This window comes from Callospermophilus lateralis, chromosome 9 (assembly GCF_048772815.1).
Source record: "Callospermophilus lateralis isolate mCalLat2 chromosome 9, mCalLat2.hap1, whole genome shotgun sequence".
NCBI lineage: Eukaryota > Metazoa > Chordata > Mammalia > Rodentia > Sciuridae > Callospermophilus > Callospermophilus lateralis.
In genome coordinates, this window is record NC_135313.1 from 103309548 (window position 1) to 103329514 (window position 19967).

Here is a 19967-nt window from a genome sequence, read left to right on the forward strand (position 1 = left end):
TTTTTGAACTTGGATATTAGACTTGCTGGGAGAGGCTAGACTTTCTAATTCAAAGCCAAATTAACACAGTTAAAATTTTGCATTTGAATAATTATGTTTTATTCCAAATGGACTTATGCCTGTGATATTTTAGAAAACTTCTCTTTGGAGCATTAAAGACAAGAATATCATTTCCGCATTTCATATTATGAACTGGAAGTCCAAATATGTTCGTTGCTTAGTCCCAAGCCCATAGTTTGAGTGAGCATACAGCCAAAAAGAGAACATAGGTTGTTAGACTCCAGACTTGCCTATTCCCAGGACTGTAGTATCCCTGAGGCAAGTCAAGGGTGCTGTTGTAGAGACTTAGGCAGTTTCCATGGGAATGGAACCATTAAGGAAGCATTCCTTTAGAGGTCCTTAGAGCCAACCACCAACTGGGCATGTAGGCAAGAAGATTCAGGGAAGGGCAGTAAGGTGTGTCCTGTGCTTTCACTCAGGATTCCAGCTGACACCCCTGCACTGATAGCCCTGAAGAGAAAGTGCGGTCTCTAGCAAGATTGAAGCAGGTGTGGTAGCATCTTGCCTAAAGAGCCCTCATATTAGTTATATGCTTTCTCAGCTGGTATTTAGGGCCCTTCAAAGAGCCCTCATCCTACATTTCCATGGGAATGTATCACATGAAGAAAAGTTTTCTATGAGTAGACAGAGGTGGATTCCCTGAGAAAAACTGTAGGACTAAGAACATATTACTCTGTTTTTTCTTTCATCTGTTGCTTTAATCTACTTAAACAAGATATATGTTCCTTTCAGAAGCAGCATTTGGAGAGGAGGAGAGCTTTCAGTAATCAAGGTAGTTTAGGGATCTGTTCGTCTTCTACTTACAGCTTGTTTTTTAACTTCCCAGATTAGCCTGCTGAACTCAATTCATGAGAACTTCTCCCAGTAAGTACAGTCCATCCTCCCTCCTATAAATCCCTGGCTGCCCTCCTGTTTGTATTGCTTTCACCTTGTATTGTCATGGTATGATTGAGAACGGTACATGCAGGCCTTAAAGCTGGGTATGTGATTCTCACTCTATCACCTCTTCTGCTAAGAGCAGATATAATTGGTCACACTATCCTTGAGTTCCTGCAAAAATATAATGATGTTAGAGTGCATTTTAAAAACACCAAAGAGTAGCTTAGGAAAAAATTAACTCTCAAATCATTTGACTTGGCCTAGCTGCTATAATCTTTTGAATATTAGTTTCATCTTGGTAAGATGAGATTAATACCACTTATTCTTAAGCACATAGAAATGCCTTAAAGTTTAGGTAACAAAACTATAATTTTTAAATATTTTTAAAATCTTGTAATTTTTTTCTTTTAAGTTAATGTGTATCCTCTAAACCATTTTGTTCACATATGAATTTTTTTCCTCTAAAAATTAGATGCAAAGCCCACCTATACCTAGGCCACAGCAACCCTGAAACAGAAGAGGGGGACAGCAGAGGTTTGTGCTAGAGAGAAAGGAAGCCTACAATCTGGGAGCGAGTCCTGCCAGGATAGTGGGTGGACAGTCCTGGCAGCCTAGAGCTTGCTCCCCACTTAGCAGGCTTCCTTTCTCTCTAGAATAAACTCTACTGCCCCCCTTATCTGGGCCCATACTGAGATCTTAATAAATTACAGACTGTAGATTTTATGCTTCTTTTCTAATTAGAGAAAGAGAGAGAGAGAGAGAAAGAAAAACAAAAACTATGACAAATCCCTCATAAGATTCAGATTCAGTTAGTACCTCACAGTCTTAAGACATTTCTAAAAATGATGCTTTATCTTTCTTTCCTGATAATTAAGAGAACCTGCAGTTTGAGGGTGTCTGTGAAGAGTTCTGCTCTGTCAGGCCCACCCTTTGGAATAATTCTCAGTCCTTGGATGTGTTCTGATGCCCCTAGTATTCTTCCTTCTGTAGAGCTAAAGATGAGAAAAAATATCTTAGCACAGCAGGAGTCCAACCATTTAGCTGCTGCTTCTAGCAACAGGACCAGGTTTCTCAGCCCTGGTTTTAGGATCACCTGGATATGTCTCCCCATCCCAATTGTCTCCCAATTCTTAGATTTTTATAAGCCAAATCAAATTAAATGGTACATGCCACAATTCAAGGTAAAAAACAAACAAACTGCCTTTCCCAAGCAGACTTCCTCTCATGTTTTACTTTAACAAAACATGTATTAAAAATGTTGTGGGAAATGAAAGATTAACATTCAGTTCTTAGACCAGAATGATTGTCCTGAATTCCTCTGAGGTGTAGAATTGTAACTGCCTTGAAAAGGCCAGGTTGCCTCTTAGGGCATGATATGGGTACAGGGCTGAGTCCATGGTCACCTCCACAATTTCTCAAGAGTTCTGTATGCTGATCATACCTCTCCTGGTTTCTCTTTCAGAGCCATGGCCTTCCCTGCGGCCCGGGACCAGTTTTTACGTCAGATGGAACAGATTGTAGAAGGAATTAAGCAAAGTAGAATGAAGGTCAGTGGTTTCTTTACTGTCACACAGCAGTTCCATGGTGGTCGTGGGGAGGTCCTGGAAGTATTTTGTCTATCCTGATGGCGTTCCTTCCACAAGGGGATCCCAGCGGGCGTCTGATTGTGCAGCAGGCAGGGCCTGCCCCCAGGGTGCTTGCACTCTGGGGTCCAAGTGCTGCTATAAGCAGTATCTCCAAGTTATTGAGCACCTACTGTGTGCCAAGTACTATACTAATCCTCCTGAGAACCCTCGTAGTTAGCCCACTGTGAGGTGAGGAACCTGCCTTTTCCCAACAGACTTCCCCTCTTGCTCAGTGATCCCTTCACTGGATCTTTGCTTCACTAGACATTTATTCCTTAGGAGTCTCAGATCATAAGGGCATAAGAACCCCCTAAGAAAAATAGGGAAATAATTTCTAAATTTGTTTCTGCTAAAACAAGAAGAAATTGAACCTCAAAAGTCAGAAGAGAACAAAATAACTGAGAAGGGACACAAGAGCCCCAGAAAGCTTTTCAGAGAATCCTGCAGTACATGGGCAACAAGAGGTGTCCCTCCTTTTGTCCCATGTGCAGGGCCCCACTTTGGGAATACAGTGGACTTGCTGACTGCTTGAGCTGGGGGCAGACTTATAGCTGCAGTTTTGATCACATTCCCAATTGAACCCTAACTAGTACCTCTTGCTCTCAATACTATGTAAAAAAAAAGATATCCTAGTGGTCCTCAGATTCAGTAGTAGAATCTAGTGGGGACTTCATCTCCACTCAGGATCCTGGGTTACAGTGCTCCAGAGAGTGGTGCCAGAATGTAAAATGAAAGAAGGAATTGTCTATGGGTCCTGTCATCATAAAGGAACCACTTTCAAATGGCAAACATTGAAGCTGCCTGAAATCCTATCTCATCAGGAAGAGCTAAAGGTAAAAGTGCTCCATATCTCTTTCCCTGTAGAAAAACATCATTGATCTCCCCTTTAGTAATGTCAACAAAATATCGTCAAACGAGGGGGAAAAGGTATTACTTTGAGGAGAGGTGGTTTCTCCCACTATTCAGCCACAGAAATAACAGCAAACATGTCATTTGCACTTGCCATGTGCACATGCCCTCACCAAGGTAGCAAGTGCGCATGAGATGCCTTCTCCATCTGGGGTGTAAAGTGAATGGAGCCTGGTCACCCCAAACTGGTGGCAACCCATATCTCAGTGAGATGGTCATTTCTAGCCCGCTGCTGCTTCTCATGGAGCTGCCCTCACTTACAGTAAAGGACAACAGGAGTGCATTGGGCTCTTTCTTCCTTTTGCTTCCCTTTCTGTGTACTGGGAACCTCATCCTTGGGGGAGGAAATGGGCTTGACCCCTTAGTTCTCTGCATTCTCCCCCAGCTCAGTGTTAGCCAGTGAAGGAAGCTGCTAGTTGGTGGGGCTTGCAGGTGAAGGGAACCCAGGGCAGGGCAAGCTGTATGTCTGTATCCTCAGGGGCTATTGAAGCACCTGACCCATGGTGGGTGCTCAGGAACTATTTGCTGAACAAGTGAATTCATTCAGTGGACTCTAAAAACAGTACTCAGAAAGGGTTCCAGGTGGGGTTTGAACACTGATTGGCACCCCAAGTGAAAGCTTTTGTGTGTTTTGCTCATTTGAATGGACGTGTTTGTTGTATTTGTTTATAAACTCAACAAGAAGCACTCCCTGTAATGTCCCATGGTGGGTCTTGCTTTCATCATGTGGCAGTTGAGTCTCTGGAGAAAGATTCCCCAGACCTGGCTGGGTCCAGGCATTACTGAGATAGACGAGCACTGGGTATGTGTGATGCAACTGATGTTTATGTTCCATCTAAGGGCTTCTGAGTAAAGACAAAGTCACGTGTTGGCAGCCATTTTGACCTTACCCAGAGGAAGTCAGATTTCTGGGTCTCTGGAATACTTCAGGTGTTCAGCAGAAGCACTCCAGAGTTCCTGGCCTGGGTGTGAAGAATTGATGAGTAAGGAGTAGAAATGGTTTGAATAAGAAGGTGCTGAGGACAGTGTGAAAATGAAACTCAAAAGTAGAAGTCAGCTCCTGATGGTGAGAGTGGGGGGACTCTTCCTGCTGACGCATGCATCCTAGTTAAATGTTAGGAAAAGCTGCCTTCGTTGAGCAGCTTCCATGAACCAAAAGATGTATCACTGACTTAACATTTAACACCAAACATTCCTCATAACAAAACCTGCAACCAGGGTGACATCCTCATTTTACAGCTAAGGGGGACCTGTCATTCAGAAATGTTAAGTAGCCTGCCCTGATTCACAGTGAATGACAAAGCTAGGCTTTGAACCCAGGCTTTTCTGGCCTTAGTCTCATTCCCTTTCTGGTTTGCCACACTACTTTCCATAGTAGGTCCTGGATAAATTCATAATTGAACTCAACTGCTATGTCTCCATCACTCAAACACAATTGGTCATAACCAAATTTTTTGCCCAAGTACTGAGCCAACAGGAGAGGCCCAGGCTAGAGCTAGCTGCCTACAGTGCTGAGGAAGGGACCTGACCATGAGGCTATACTCAGCCCTGCAGGGCAAGTGTCTGGCGGCTTGGGGAAATGGGCTGCAAGGAGGAGAAGCAGTGGGAATTGCAGCCAGCTGGGCAGGTAACATCAGGTGGGCAAAGAGCCTTGGAACTCCGAAGCTGATTCAGGGTCAGGATTGAACTGGGGAAAACAAATCTGCATGTTGTCTGGGCCTCCTGAACAGCATTGGGATAGGTATTGGGAACACCACTTACATTTTACCTTTAATGTCAACAGAGGCTGTTGATGTGGAAAGAGGAGAAAGAAGTGCTGTATAAAGGTCACCTGTAACTTGGGTTTAATAACTATACATTTCTTCCAAAATCATGGTCACACATCAGTGAAGCCCAGGCAAAGCATCACTCATGATTTCATTCAAAAAGCACTGGCCCTGTACCCTAACTCTGCCCTCACTTCCTGACTGACTGGTGCTCCAAGTTTATCTTCAGAAAATGCAGCACATACCACTGCCAGTTCTGCTCCAATGCCATCAAATCCTCAGCCCTCTGACATTCCAATCTGAAGAGGTCCTGTGCCCAACCCACTCCATCACCAGCCTATTTCATTTTCTTCATAGTACTGCTGGACTCCTAGGAATTTTACACTTATCTATTAGGGTGCTTGTTTGATGTCTATAAAATGTGCAGTCTAAGAGCAGGGACTTTGCCTCATTCACCACTACATTTGGGTGTTCTGTAGGTGTTGACATTTATTGAATGAATAAGCACTTATTGAATGAATAAGCTTTTAGGTCCCTTAGAAAGGTCTCCTTAAATCAGAGTCTAGCCTGAATGTATAGGATCAAAATTTTGGAAACACTCCATGGTATACCAGTAAGTGAACAATGATCAGGAATATTGTGTACTTTCTAAAATTACAATTGTAGCATGGAAATAATTACATCAAGAGAAAAGAAGATACACAATTTTATTGTGTGTGTGTGTGTGTGTTTATTTTGGTGCTGGATATTGAACCCTGGGGGGCTTTTGCCACTGAGCCACATTCCCAGCCTTTTTTTTTCTTCCTTTGTTTTGTGTTTTGTTGTTGTTACTGTTTGGTTTCTGTTCTTGAGACAGGGTTTCACCAAGTTGCTTAGGCCCTTGCTAAATTGCTGAGGCTGGCTTCAAAGATTCTTCTGCTTCAGCCTCCTGAGTTGCTGGGATTACCCCGCATGCACTACCATGCCTGGCAACAGACAGTTATTTAAATCAAGGTTTCTCAACCTCACACAATAATATTCTGGGCAGGACAGTTCTTAGCTGTGAAGCTGTCTGGTGATGCTTGGTAGCCTCTGGCCCCCAACCTGTGGTACCAGCAACACTCCCACCTCACAGTCATGACAATCATGACTGTTCCAGACACTGCCTAATGTCCACTGCAGACAAAACAGCCCCCAGCTGAGAATCACCATTTATTGTGAAGTAGTTTGTAGTAACAAAAAAATGAGGGGCTGGGGATGTGGCTCAAGTGGTAGCGAGCTTGCCTAGCATGCATGAGGCACTGGGTTCGATTCTCAGCACCATATAAAAACAAAATAAAGATATTGTGTCCACCGAAAACTAATAAATAAATAAATAAATGGCTGGGGATGTGGTTCAAGTGGTAGCACGGTCGCCTGGCATGCACGGGATGCTGGGTTCAATCCTCAGCACCACATAAAAATAAAATAAAGATATTGTGTCCACCTAAAAAAAAACTAAATATATATATATATATATATATATATATATATATATATATATATATATATATTAAAAAATGAAACCAGTTAGCATTCAGTGATCAGAAAATTACTGAATAAATTATAGAGACTTCATGTAATATACAAATTAATAAACTAACCTCAAAAACTACATGTAGAAGGAAAGTACTGGAAGGAAATCCATGAAAAATGTTAATAATCGTTGCCCTTCAGATATTGCCAGCAGCAGTATCTTTGTCAGAATACCTTTTCATCACCCACCATGTCCCCAAATGTTTTCAACAGATGGAAAAGAAGAAACAAGAGAACAAGATGAGAAGAGACCAGTTGAATGACCAGTACTTGGAGCTGTTAGAAAAGCAGAGGCTGTACTTTAAGACTGTGAAAGAGTTCAAAGAGGTAAGAGGAGAGCTGGGCAAGACATGCTAAGGCTAAACATGAAATATATGTTCACCTCAGGATGAGCCTTGAAAAATCAGAGCAGGATTTTTTGTTTTCTTCTTGTCTGTGAGGGGAAATGACAAATTGGTGGTGTGTTCTAGCAGTACCTTGTGGCATTTAGGTAGGTGAAGGTTGCATTGTTCTCTGGCCAGTCTTGAGGGTCTAATTAAATGTTATAAGAAACATCACATCTTTGTTTTCTTTTTCTTAAATTTAGATAGTGCATTAAACTCAAAGGTGAAATGACTCCATACATCTGCAGCAAGGTCCACCTGTAAACAGCATTGTGGATTAATATATACAGTCTTTTCTCCTGCCAGTCTTAGTATGGGAGGGACCTTGAGAATCCACACGGGAAGAGAGAAAACATTGGCAGGCTTGGGTTCCCATCTTCCTTTGCCACTTAGCAGCTGTGCACCTTGACAGTGACCTGTGCCACTAGGCTGTAGTTTCCTCTCTGGCACCAATACCCAACAACAACACTTAGCTGCGTTTGTTTCTGTTTTCCTCCCTGCATTTGGGCAGGGTTGCTCTTCATTGTTCCAGAAGGACAAGTGTTTGACTTTTTCTTTCTTTTTTTTTTTTTTTTTTTTTGGTCCTGGGGATTGAACCAATTACAGGTCACAACTGAGCTACATCTGACATCCCATCCTTTTTGTTTTTTATTTTGAGGCAGCGTCTCACTAAGTTGTGATCCTCCTGCCTCAGCCTCTGGATCACTGGAGTTACAGGTGTGTGCCACCTCACCTGCATGTCTTCCTTTTTCTTAAGATATTTTCCAAAAAAGGAGACTGCAATTTTGTCACTTACCAGGAATCTCAGTAGCTTTATTTCCAGGGATTCCTTCACCCTTCCTAATCTGAATCCATGTGGTTTTGGTGAGTTCAGAAACTGATAAAAATACAGAGGAGTTAAAGGTATGCTGTATCCTAGCTTTTGTTTGGTCTACAAAATAAGAAATATAATCTTACATGTCAGTAATTTTATTCCAGTTTTTTTGTTGTTGTTGTTCTGTTTGTATTTTTTTGTGTGTGTTTTGTGGGGTTTAGTTTTTGGTTTTTTGGTGCTGGGGCTCAAACCCAGAGCCATGCACATACTAGAGAAGCACCCAATCACATCCTCAGCCTATTCCTGTTAATTTTTTAAGTCCTTTCTTCCTTATCCACATCTTTCCTTCTTTATCTATACTTGTGTGTGTGTGTGTGTGTGTGTGTGTGTGTGTGTGTGTGAGAGAGAGAGAGAGAGAGAGAGAGAGACAAAAAACAGGGATATTTAACTTTTAGGAGCCACAGTCTCCAAGCATTTCAAACTCTCATCCTTTTAAATGTTCCCCAGTTCCTACTTTGCCTCTGGCTATACACCAGGTTGTAAATCAGACCTGGTGCCTGTTCTTAAGGCACTTACCTTGTGGTGGAAGAGATCGATATGAAGGTAAGAAACAGAAACAAATGGAAACTCTGGTGAATAAGTAATAACAATGATAAACTTTGCCATTTGAGGGGACCAGTTAATTGCATGGTCACAGGATAGCTGTGTAGACAGCAGGATTCGGCCTTGGGAGCAGTAGGACTCAGCTGGGAAGCAGCACTTGTGTAAAGGCCCTGAGGCTCAAAGAGAGGGTGCTGTCCTGTGGTCTGAGACCCTCTGTGATTGGCAGAGTTTAGAGATGAAGTTTCAAAAGGGCCAGTGAGTGAGCTGACAAGGAACATATAGGACTCTGCTGCTCCCTCCAGAGCTCTTTTCTCCTTTTAATCCAAATAGCTCACAAAGAGAAAAGACTCAGAGAATAAATTTCAAATGTTGCTTGGACATTCCAGCACTGCCCATTTAACAGTATAGAAACAAAAAACAAGTAAGATACACAGAATAAATATAAAGCTGTCAAAATCAAAGCAAATGAAAATAAAATGGAAAAACTCATTCGTGGACTGCAGCTCCTTCCAAAGCATTAAGCTTCATCATTTTTAATGTTGAACATAGCAAAAATTTTAAATTGGCAATCGAGTCAGCATTCCAAGTCTTAAACTTTCTCCCACTAGCTCTCCTGAGATAATTGTGGCCACCACAGGTAACAGTGCGGCTCACTGCCTACTGCCAGTTTCTACCCTGTGTCTTCAGAGTCACTGAAGACATAGATATGTCTGTTTTTCAGCTTTTTTCTGCTGTTTTTCAGCTTTTCTGATTTTCTGTTTCATTGCAGTCCCAGATAAGATCTCATTTGTAATAGGAAAGGTTTGAATATTCAAACTTTCATCTCAAGGTTGAGTCTCCCAGAATCCTCTCTGTAACACACTTTCCTTGCCTCTTCCCACCTGGTTGGCCTTCTGTTCCTCTGTTCTGAATTCTGCCCACTTCTTGGTCCCCAGCACTTGTACTGGCCAATAATAATCATTCCCCAGTAAGGCACAGTATTGTTGTCCAGAGCATGGTCCTTTGCTACCTTAGCAGTTTCCTTTATTGGATTTGGTTTACATCAAATTAATTAAGCACCAGTGAGAGCCCATGGATACTATTTAGGCACCAAGTCAGATGCTCAAGGTGACACCCAGCCTCTTATAGTATGAATACCTTTCTGATTAGAGACGTTGGGTTTTCTCTAAAATCATTAACTCATCCTGTGAGGTTGATAATTACAAGTCTGCCAGGAAAATCAGGAAACAACTCATCAACTAAATCACATTATGATGTATATTTCTAAACCACAGTTTCTCACAAGGAAACTAAAATTTAAATGTTCTGCCACAGCACTGGTAAATAAAAAACCCTATGTTTTCATGAAGCTAGCTTTGGAGACATAACCTTGAGTGAGCTGAGCTCACTGCTGGATGCTGTCTGTGGTGCACAGTGGGCTGGATATAGTCTTCAGCAGGAAAGAGAGAGGTAATGAGACATTTTCTCTTTCCATCCAGGAGTAAATACCTAAAGGGCCCTTTTGTATTTGCTTTGAAGAGACAGACAATATCATTCTGTAGTCTCCCAAAAGGCTTCAGTAGATTGCATGAAATTTAGTCAGTGCTCACATATAGCCGATGACAGCTGGAATATCTTTATTGAAAAATTCAAACATTATCTCAGTGTGAGGTGATATACAGAATTATCCATAGTGGGGGCTCTTTACAGCAGAAGTATTTTGATGCTGCTGAGTAGTTTGGCCTCATTTAAAAGGTAAGATGAAAGTTGAAACTTATTGTTTATATTTTTATTATGGAAATCTTTAAAATTTTACAAAAATTGAGTGTACAATACACAATATAACAGTATAACTATATGCTTGTTCTGGTTTCATCTCTTCCCCTCTCTACTCCCCACCCCCCTCAAGAAGGTGTCAAAAATTTATTTTAAAAAGAAAAATTTTCTTAACTTTTCTAATGGGACCCAACATCATCTTATTTCTCCCTTTCCCAAAACTGTGTTTAAAAGTATCAGAGTGCCTTGCTTCTGACAGAAGAAGCCATGTTTACCTCCATTCAGCCCAGGAGCCCAGCTATGCCCCAGCTTTCCAAGTGGAAGATGAGTCTAAACCCTGTAGATAAACCAGTACTCATAAGAAAACTGAGGTCACTGAAGCTGTGCTGTGACAACATAGAAGAGCAGGGCACTTGGAGCACCTGAACCCAGGAAAAATTGACTTTGGGGATCTTGGCTGCAGAGAGTTCAGGGATGAGAGAAAGTTTTCTTTCATAATAAATGGTTCTCCAGCAGAGGATAGCCATAGTGGCCTAACCACTGCCACACTTGGGCCCTGTGAGCTGTACACAGGGATTGTTGTGTCCCAGCCCAGGAAAGGGTGGGCTGTGTTGGACGTTTGCTAGAAGATGAAGTTGTCTTGAGCTGTCAGGACCAGTAGGAATAGGGGGACAGGAAAGGCACAGTGGGGAGCTTTTGAAGATGTTCAAAGAAGAGAATATAAAATAATGAGGTGACTTGTGCCACAGGACAAGTGTTATCCCTCTGTAAGCACAGATTTTGTACCACTCATTTTCAGTGCTATGGAAGGAATGTCCCTTGATAAATATATCTCATCTTGTTTTCTATAAATTTATTTCTTAAAATCAAGAATACCCCTTGCCTTCATTGTTGCTAGGGTAAGAATTTATAGTGTTTTGCCTACCACATTTTCTAGGGCTTCCTTCTCAAGGCCTCTCCCACTTCTCACCATAATAGGCTTCTGTTCCTTGAAGAGTTTAGAACCTTCAAGAGGTCTTTTGGAATAATAATGCCTAACTCTCACATCTTTAGTCTGACAGTCCAGAAACTGAGCATCAATATATCTTCATTGAAGGTCAGTAAGTCACCAGATTTCACCTTGCTGGTAGACATGTGCTAGAAGTCTAGTTTAGTTAGTCAGGTGTCTCCTGTGGGATTGGAGGGAAGGACAGACTGTGCCCCATGTGGATGGTAATATAGTCACCACCTCTCTCTGTACTCTCCCTCTGCTTCTCCTCTAGGAGGGCCGCAAGAACGAGATGCTGCTGTCCAAGATGAAAGCCAAGGCCTCCTGAACATTCCCAGCCATTTTTGTATGTCACTGATTGATTTTTAATGCCACATCTACCCACTACAAGATCATGAAATGGTTCTGAAAGCAACACTAGAGAGATGCAGGTGTATTGATTTCAACTCCCTGGATGTTTTCTTTCTCCTATCTGCTTCCATTTCATCTCTGTTGGCTGTTGTTGATGGAATCAGACAGTGTAAGCATTAGCTTGGATACAACCCATCACCTATGAAGAAACTGGGCTGTCTGTGTTCTCTGTCCATTCAACTTATTTCTCTAGTAACATTGCACTTATGAAGGTACCTGTATTTGTCTGGACTCTCTGAATAAAGAAGAATTCTTTCATTCAGCAAATATTAATTAAGTGACCATTGAGAAATAAACACTGAGGGAGATTCAGCAAAGTATAAAACCCAGTCTCTTTCCCCTACTGCCAGGCATCCAGCAAGTGGCCCAGGGAGCAGATATAGCTCACAGGACCCTGGATCGTGGTTCATCTGAGATTTATTTCAATAAACAGAGGCTGCTGGATGAATGATCAGCCCATGTGAGTGTTCGTCACTTGGGCCTTTCACCTGCATGGTGCCTTGTTCCTGGGTTCTCAAGATATCAGTACCAGCCAGAAGGCTTGGATGATATACTTAGCAACTGGATTGAAAGCTCAATGTTGTGAGTTTAATTCTTATGTATTTGAGATCATGTCAAAAAAATTGACAATGGGCCTCATATTGAGGATGATTCAATAAGAATTACACCTTTCCATGTCCTGATTTTCATTTGAGCCACGGGCAACACAAGAATGGGCGTTTTCATCCCCCTCGTCTTATCCTTCTACACTGTGGCCAAAGCAAGGAGACTACACTGCAGTGCTGTTGGGGCAGGCCGAGGGAAAGACCATAAGCAGGTACCACTGGGAAGGAAAGAGCAGGAGGCTGTGCAGAAAGGCAGGGAGACAGCATCTGGAGGAGGAGGAGGCAGCATCTGGGCTAGATCTGAAGGCGGGGGATATGATGTTAGAATGCTGGGCAAAGATAGGAATGTGGTTTCAAATGCAGCTGCACTATGATTAAAATCTCAGAAGGGGGTGGGAAAGGGGATGAGCCAGTCTCTGCAGGAGGCTTTAAAGAACAGCTGGAGAGATGGGCTGGGAACAGACTTTGGAGGATGGTGGAGGGCAGCTGAGAGGTTGGCTTTCTTTTGGAAGTGAGCAGTTGAAAGCTCCTGCCCTGTCTCTCAAGTCTGATGACTAGTCAGGGTCAGGAAACCTCAGTGTGAGGTTTATATTCCTTTCTTCATGAACCTTGCACATGTACACTGTTCAGCAGGTTTGAACCATAAAACATAAAAGCTTGAACATGTCAGGCAAGTGGGGGATTCAGCACAGTCACAGAAACACTGGCTTAACACCACCATCAGTGTCTGTGCTGGTGCTAGCAAAGCCTTCCAGATGAGCTGGGTGAGAACAGCAGCATCTGCACTGGCACTTCTCTATGCCAGGCACTTCCTGGAGTGGTGTTTATGTGGGGTTTTAAAAGGGCTCAGTTTAGTTGAAGCAAGTAATTGTAAAACAACAGGTGGGACTTTAAAGAAAGGAGGAGACAGCAGTCTGATTATGTTTGAAAATTGTTTCAAGTTCAGAGAAACCTTGTCAACAAGCTTGTAGGCCCCCACCTCTGCCCCTGTTTTCTGAACTTTGTGAGCTGTAGGAGATGATGTGATTATTTGTATTAGGGAGGCAGGGGCAGGTGATGTTTGGGGGTAGTGGAGTTCACCTGTCTTGTGTTGGTTGGAAAGTAGGGCGTAAGTGATTCAAAAGTAACCAATAAGCCTTAAATGGAGACCTGTATTTTATTTAAGCTGTGTTTCTCAGGAGTTTTGTTTGGTTTTAGTATAGCGAGGCATTGGTAGATGCTCTTTTTCTTTTTTTAAACCACAAGGCCTAATACAAATGATAAATTAGTCTCCATTGCTTAAACACTTTGGATTAGACACAAAAGGCAATCTGGAGAATTCTTTGTTTTCTACAGACAACCTTCATCAGGGACAGCACCATTGTGAGTAATTAGGACATTAGCTACATAGTGCAGTCAGGCTTTCTAGGCTCAGGAAATGCCCTGAGGTCCTGATCACATCAGAAACCACTTGGAGATGACAGCAAAGGTCCTCCCAGAGCCATGTCTTTCCCTGTGCCCAGATATACATAGAACAATGTTGTGTTTTGCACAACCTGCAGACTTTTCCAGAATTATAAGCAAGAGTAGAAACAACCTTAAGTTACTTTTTATAAAATGCATGCTTCCGGAGGAACCAGGTTTCCCCAGGAAGTAAGCAGTTTTCCCTGCTCAGAGCAGTGAGCTTACTCTTGGAGCTGGCTGCCCAGAGCTGGTTGTCAAGCCTCTAGGTCAGGGACTCCCCTCACTCTTACATGCTTCTCATGGAGTACATGAGGCTGCTTTAAACAAAACTCAGTTGCTACTAGCAGAGTGGGACTAGATCTCATGAGGCGATACCTGGGACATTTTGTTTTTGTCCTTGGGCTGTGTTCAGTGTCTGGGGATAACAGGTGAGCTGACGCCACTAGAGGGAGGTGCTGTATGTTAGAGAACACTTGTCAAGTCACACAAGAGGGTATGTATTCTTTTAATGGAGAGCACAATCAAAGTTTTTTAGCCTTAAGCTTTTGTTAGAGCCTGGCATTCATGTTTTAACTGGTTCTGGTTCATAGTCCCTGTTTTGAGAAAAGCTGAGCCTTGCCACCTCACCAGACTGAAGAAACACTGCCTCATGATACTGAAACCCTTGGGACCTCCTAAAAACCTTGAGCAGAGGCTGGGGAAGGCTTTCAGGAAGCCTTCTCACTACCTTGCAAGACGCTATAGCCGTGTGGTTATCATATTGACAAGCTCTGATCATATCTGTGGTGAACAGAGTAGACCTGTCTGAAAGGGCACTTGGAACAGTCAGCTGTGACCTGAGGTCTGTGCTGCATGGATTTCTGCTGCCTCAATGTGGTCTTGTATTGCTGACTCTGCAGGTTACAGATGGTCAGTTTAAGAGGGAATTGGGCATTCTAGCAATAATTTTTAACAGTTTGAGCCTGAGTCCTTTGTGGGAAGCACAGGTAGTTGGCTTGCAGCATGCTTTGAGGAAGAACACTTTAAGGAGGTGCTCTATGACTTCCTTGTGGCCCATGTTGGCCATGAGGTAGAACATCTTAATACAGAACAGTACACTAAAGATCCCAGTGAGATGGGTGCCTTTATCTGTCCCTGTGGCTGGGCATTGCCAGGGAAGTGCCTTGCTTGATGCATCTTCAGAATCCTCCATGCAGTCGCCTGGTCTTTTATACTCAGTTTAGAGCATACTTTTTTATATCACATGGAAACAGGCTGAAATGTTACATGAAAAGTATTTTATAGAAGTCTCCTCTCTTCTCATAATAAATATATTGTGTAAGATCCTTGGGGGGATTTAGTACCTGGTCTGCAGCATAGTTAACAACCCAGGGAATACTCTGGTTCTTCCATATCAGCCTGTCTCAATTCCTCAGATGGACCAAGTTCATGCCCTTAAAATGGCTGTTACTCTGCTGTGTCCTCTACATAGAGCTCTGTCCCCTCCCTCCAAGATCTTGGGCTGTGGTTTTCCATGACCACCTAATACACATACAAACCCATTTAATTTTGGTCTCTGGCCCTGATCATATTCTGTCCATCCCTTGCTATCTGTCTTGATGGCACATGTTACTGTTTGAATGTCAGTCCTTTGTGAGTTCTATTGCCCACCATACATTCTGGAATGTTAAGGCAATAAAAACAGGGACCTTGTCTGTCTTTTTTTGGTCTCTCTGGCATCTGGCTCAAAGCCAGGAAATGCTAGGATAAATGTGCCTCTCCAAATTACAGCTTTGCATCCCTGTATTAACAAAATTTAGACTTAACCTTTCCTCTAATTTATGCTTAGTTTGAAACAGGCCAACAGTTCTATTCATCAGCCTAGGACGATCTCTCTCAGACTGTGTTCTTCTCTAACCTGGAAAGTTGGAATGAAAAAAGGTGTCAGTTTTCAAACTTTCAGAGGGTCTTTCAGAGATATATTTTTTTCTCCCAGAATAGGCAAGGAAAAGAGAAAGGGTACACACTAATGTCATCTAAGATCGTGAGTATGTTTTTACTCCAAAAAGTTCATGAAATCTAAAGGTCAGTTGGTAGAAAATGTCTCAGCCACATGAAAGCCAGAAATGGGATGATGCTGCCAGGTTATGGGAAGCAGCATTCAGATGCAGCATTGGCAGAAGTATGAATTATACAGCCTTCTGGAGGACTGTTGGACAATACCTGTCACAAGTGCAAATGCACAGCCTTTCGAACCAGTAGTGCTACACCTAAGAATGTTTCCTTTGACAAGGATTTTTATTAAAGCATTGTTTGTGATAGCAGAAGTTGGAAACTGTCAATCAATATATAGCAATGGTGAAAGAAGTTATGGCCAGTCCCTATAGTGGGGCAGAAATTTAAAAGAGCAGAGCTGCTGTATGTGTTCTGCCATGAAATGATCTTCAATATGCATGGTTAAGTGGGGGGAAAAGACACATGGTATACTAGTATTTGGAATGGAAAAAAAATGTGTTTATAGATTGTGTATGTGAGCACATACACTCATGTCTATGAGACGTGTCTGCTTGCATATGCATATAATATCTCTGGAAAGTTATACAGCAACCTGGCAGTCTCGGTTGCCCCTGGGAAGAGGGGTGGGAATAACTTCACTGTATAACTTTTGTACCTTTTGAATTTTGTACCATGTACATGTATTATCTTTTCAAAAATAAATAGTTTTTAAATTTTAATTTGGTTTAGTTTTCAAAAAAATAAAGGATTCTAGTTCCATAAATGTACTTTCTTAAGCAAAATAAAGCCCATGAGTCAGAAGCAGTAAAACTGTCTCTTGCTTGGGTCTTGGTGGTAATAGGCCAGTGTGGAAGGGGCTGTCCTCTGATGTAATAGCTTTGAGGAGCTGAGACACTGAGGCAGGTTCGGCACTATTATGGTTTGATATGAAGAGTCCCCCCAAGACTCATGTGTTGAAGGCTTGGTCCTCAGTGCAACAATGTTCAGAGGTGGGGCTTTGGGGAAGTGGTTGGGTCCTGAGGGCACTCACTCATCAAAGTGTTAAGCCATTGATGAGTCTGTAACTGAATGGACCACTAGGAGGTGGGGCCCCCCTGGAGGAAGTAGGTTACTGGGGATTTGCCTTTGAAGGTTATATCTTGTCTCTGACCCCTTCCCCCCACCCCCAGTTCCTGGCCACCATGAGATGAGTAGCTGTGCTCTGCCACACCCTTCTGCCATGATGCTCTTCTACCTTACCACAAGCCTGGAAACAAAGGAGCCCATTATGGGCTGAAACCTATGAAACTCTGAGCCAAATTAAGTCTTTTCTCCTTTAAGTTGATTTTCACAGGTATTTTGTCACAGCAACAGAAAATTGACTAACATTCCTATCTACTGTGTGAGTGTGTTGGCCTGGCAGGGATAGAAAATGGACTGTGAAGACGATAGAACCCTAAACCCCGTTGTAGGGTTGCCTGCATGTCATGAGAATCACTGTGCAATTGTGCTTCCTGACTTTTGGGGTATAAAACATGGGGATGGTACCTCTGAGCATGGCCCAATGGGAACTGTTAACATCTTCCAGAAGCTACTCCAATCTTGAATGGAAACCTACTGTGAGTGATCCTTCCCACCCTTGTTTATTTTTTGGTGTGGGAGGGCACTGGGTATTGAACCCAGGAGTACTTTATCACTGACCTAAATCCCCAGCTCTTTTTGTATTTTACTTTGAAACAGCATCACCAAGTTGCTAAGGGTGGCCTTGAACTTGTGATCCTTCTGCTTCAGCCTCCCAATTCATTGGGATTCAAGTGTGCGCCACCCCTCTTTCTTTACCAACAGAACTCTGGTTTCCTTCAGCTCCAGGAGAACGTCATAACAGCTGTTCTAAAAGGCATGAGAATCCCATTTCTACTTTCCAAAGTTGATTTATAAATAGATGTCTAACCCGGTCATGACCAACAATGAGAAGACTGCTGAGGAGTCCCAGAAAGACTTTCCTGCTGATAACCAGCCAGAATTGTATCAGGAGAGCTTCTGCTTGCCCTTTCTGTTTATTTGTCAAGGAAATGACAAGATTTGAGCAACTTCACCATCTAGACACTGAGCTTGATCAACTGAAAAGATGGAAAGAATCAGGCTCCCTGAAGGCATGATGAGCTTCTGAGCCAACCTGGGTGCCACTTGCTTCCATGTTCTTGTTCAGTGAGAAAAATCCCTGTTAACTGGTGCATTCAACCAACAAATATTTTGAGTTTCTACTCTGTCAAACACAAAATACAGAAATGAAAAACAGAAAAGAGAACCTGCCTTCCTAGAAGCTTCATCCAATGGGGAAGACACATAAGAAAGAAATATGTAAGTCATGTTTCTTCAACATACTGATTAAATCAGTGAAGGAGGGTCAGGAATGTCTGTTTTGGTGGTGGTGGCAATTTATATTGAGAAGCTAGGGAGGACCTCAGTCAATGATTAGTGAAGGAGTAAGTCATAGAGACCTGGGTGAGGAAATTCCAAGTATAGGGAATATCAAGTGTAAAAGCCCTGGGTAGAAGCATACCCAGATGAGTTTGGTGACTATCTGTGTGGGAAGCTACAAGAGAATTTTGAGTAGAAAAGTGATATGTTCTGGCCTCGTTTTAATAGGGATCCCTCTGGGGCTGTGTCGCCTACAGGCTACAGGGAACCCAGTTAGAGATTACTCATAATCCAGATGAGCTAGGCATGGTGGCACATACCTATAATCTCAGTGGCTGGGGAGGCTGAGGCAGGAGGATTACCAGCTCAAAGCTAGCCTCAACTTAGCAAGGCTCTAAGCAAATCTAAGTGAGATTCTGTCTCAAAATAAAAAAGGTTGGGATATGACTCAGTGGTTAAGCACCCCTGGGTTTAATCTCCTGGTACCAAAAAAAAAAAAAAAAAATCCAGATGAAAATACAACTGAAACAAATGTCTCACAGGAGTTATGCTTTCTATTTACATTTTTTTTTTCTGGTGCTGGGAATTGAACACAGGGATGCTTTATCACCAAGCAATAGTCCCCAGCTCTTTTTTGAGACAGGGTCTCACTTGCCTAGGATGTCCTTGATTTGCAATCCTCCTGCCTCAGCCTTCTGAGTTACTGGTATTGCAGGTTTGTGCTGTCACATAAGGCTGATTTTTTTCCTGTTTTGCTTTTTTTTTTTTAAGTACTGAGCATTGAATTATTGGTTGATATTCATCAGTTCCCTCATAGTAGATTCCTTTGTTATGTCTCTGAAATATATACTTCCCCATCCCTTCACTTTAGGATTGTAGTTTATTTATGAGGTGTCCTCCAAAAGCTTATGTGTGAGACAAAGCAAGAATATTCAGAGGTGAGATGATTGGTTTATGAGAGCCTTAACCTAATCCGTAGGTTAATCCACTGAGATATTAACTGGGTGGTAAACTGTAGGCAAGTGGGGTGGGGCTGGAGTCCCCTGGAGGCATGACTTTTTTTTTTCTTTTTTTTTTTATTGGTTATTCAAAACATTACAAAGCTCATGACATATCATCTTTCATACATTTGATTCAAGTGAGTTATGAACTTCCATTTTTACCCCAAATACAAATTGCAGAATCACATCAGTTACACATTCACGATTTTTACATGCCATATTAGTGACTGTTGTATTCTGCTGCCTTTCCTATCCCCTATTATCCCCCCTCCCCTCCCCTCCCATCTTCCCTCTCTACATCATCTGTTGTTGTTCAGTTCTCTCCCTTGTTCCCCGCCCCCCTTTCCCCTCACAACCTCTTATGTGTGATTTCGTATAACGTTGAGGGTTTCCTTCCGTTTCCATGCAATTTCCCTTCTCTCCCCCTTTGGGGCTTATATTTTGTCCTTAGTGAGCAGAACTTGCTCTTTACTTCCTAGTTGTCTTGTCCTGAGCTGCCTTTCTCCACCATGCTCTTCTGCCATGATGTTCTGCCCCACCTCAGGCCCAGAGCTATGGAGTTGGCCAACGATGGATGGAACCTCTGAAATCATGAGCGAAAATAAAATAACCTTTTCTTCCTCTAAGTTATTTTTGTTGGGTCTTTTGGTCACAGTGACCAAAAAGCTGACTAAAACCATTGATAGAGTTTTGAAAAGGTGTTTGTGTGGCCTATCATCTTGCCCTTCTCTCTTGAGAAGATTTTTATTGTTGCAAAAAGTATGAGGGACACATGG

At 42.5% G+C, this 19967-nt stretch overlaps 1 protein-coding gene across 2 annotated transcripts in view; it reads left to right on the top strand.

Annotated features, from left to right (window-relative positions):
* The window catches only part of Ccdc93 (CCC complex scaffolding subunit CCDC93), an 85455-nt gene extending 68855 nt beyond the window's left edge, over nt 1–16600 (top strand). For both annotated transcript variants that reach the window (XM_076865612.2, XM_076865613.2), the window contains exons 21-24: nt 887–924; nt 2402–2486; nt 7007–7120; nt 11611–16600. In XM_076865612.2, coding sequence (XP_076721727.1) covers nt 887–924; nt 2402–2486; nt 7007–7120; nt 11611–11664 — 291 coding nt within the window. In that variant the 3' untranslated portion in view covers nt 11665–16600. The remainder of the gene's footprint in view (nt 1–886; nt 925–2401; nt 2487–7006; nt 7121–11610) is intronic.
* Nucleotides 16601–19967: the final 3367 nt, after the last annotated feature.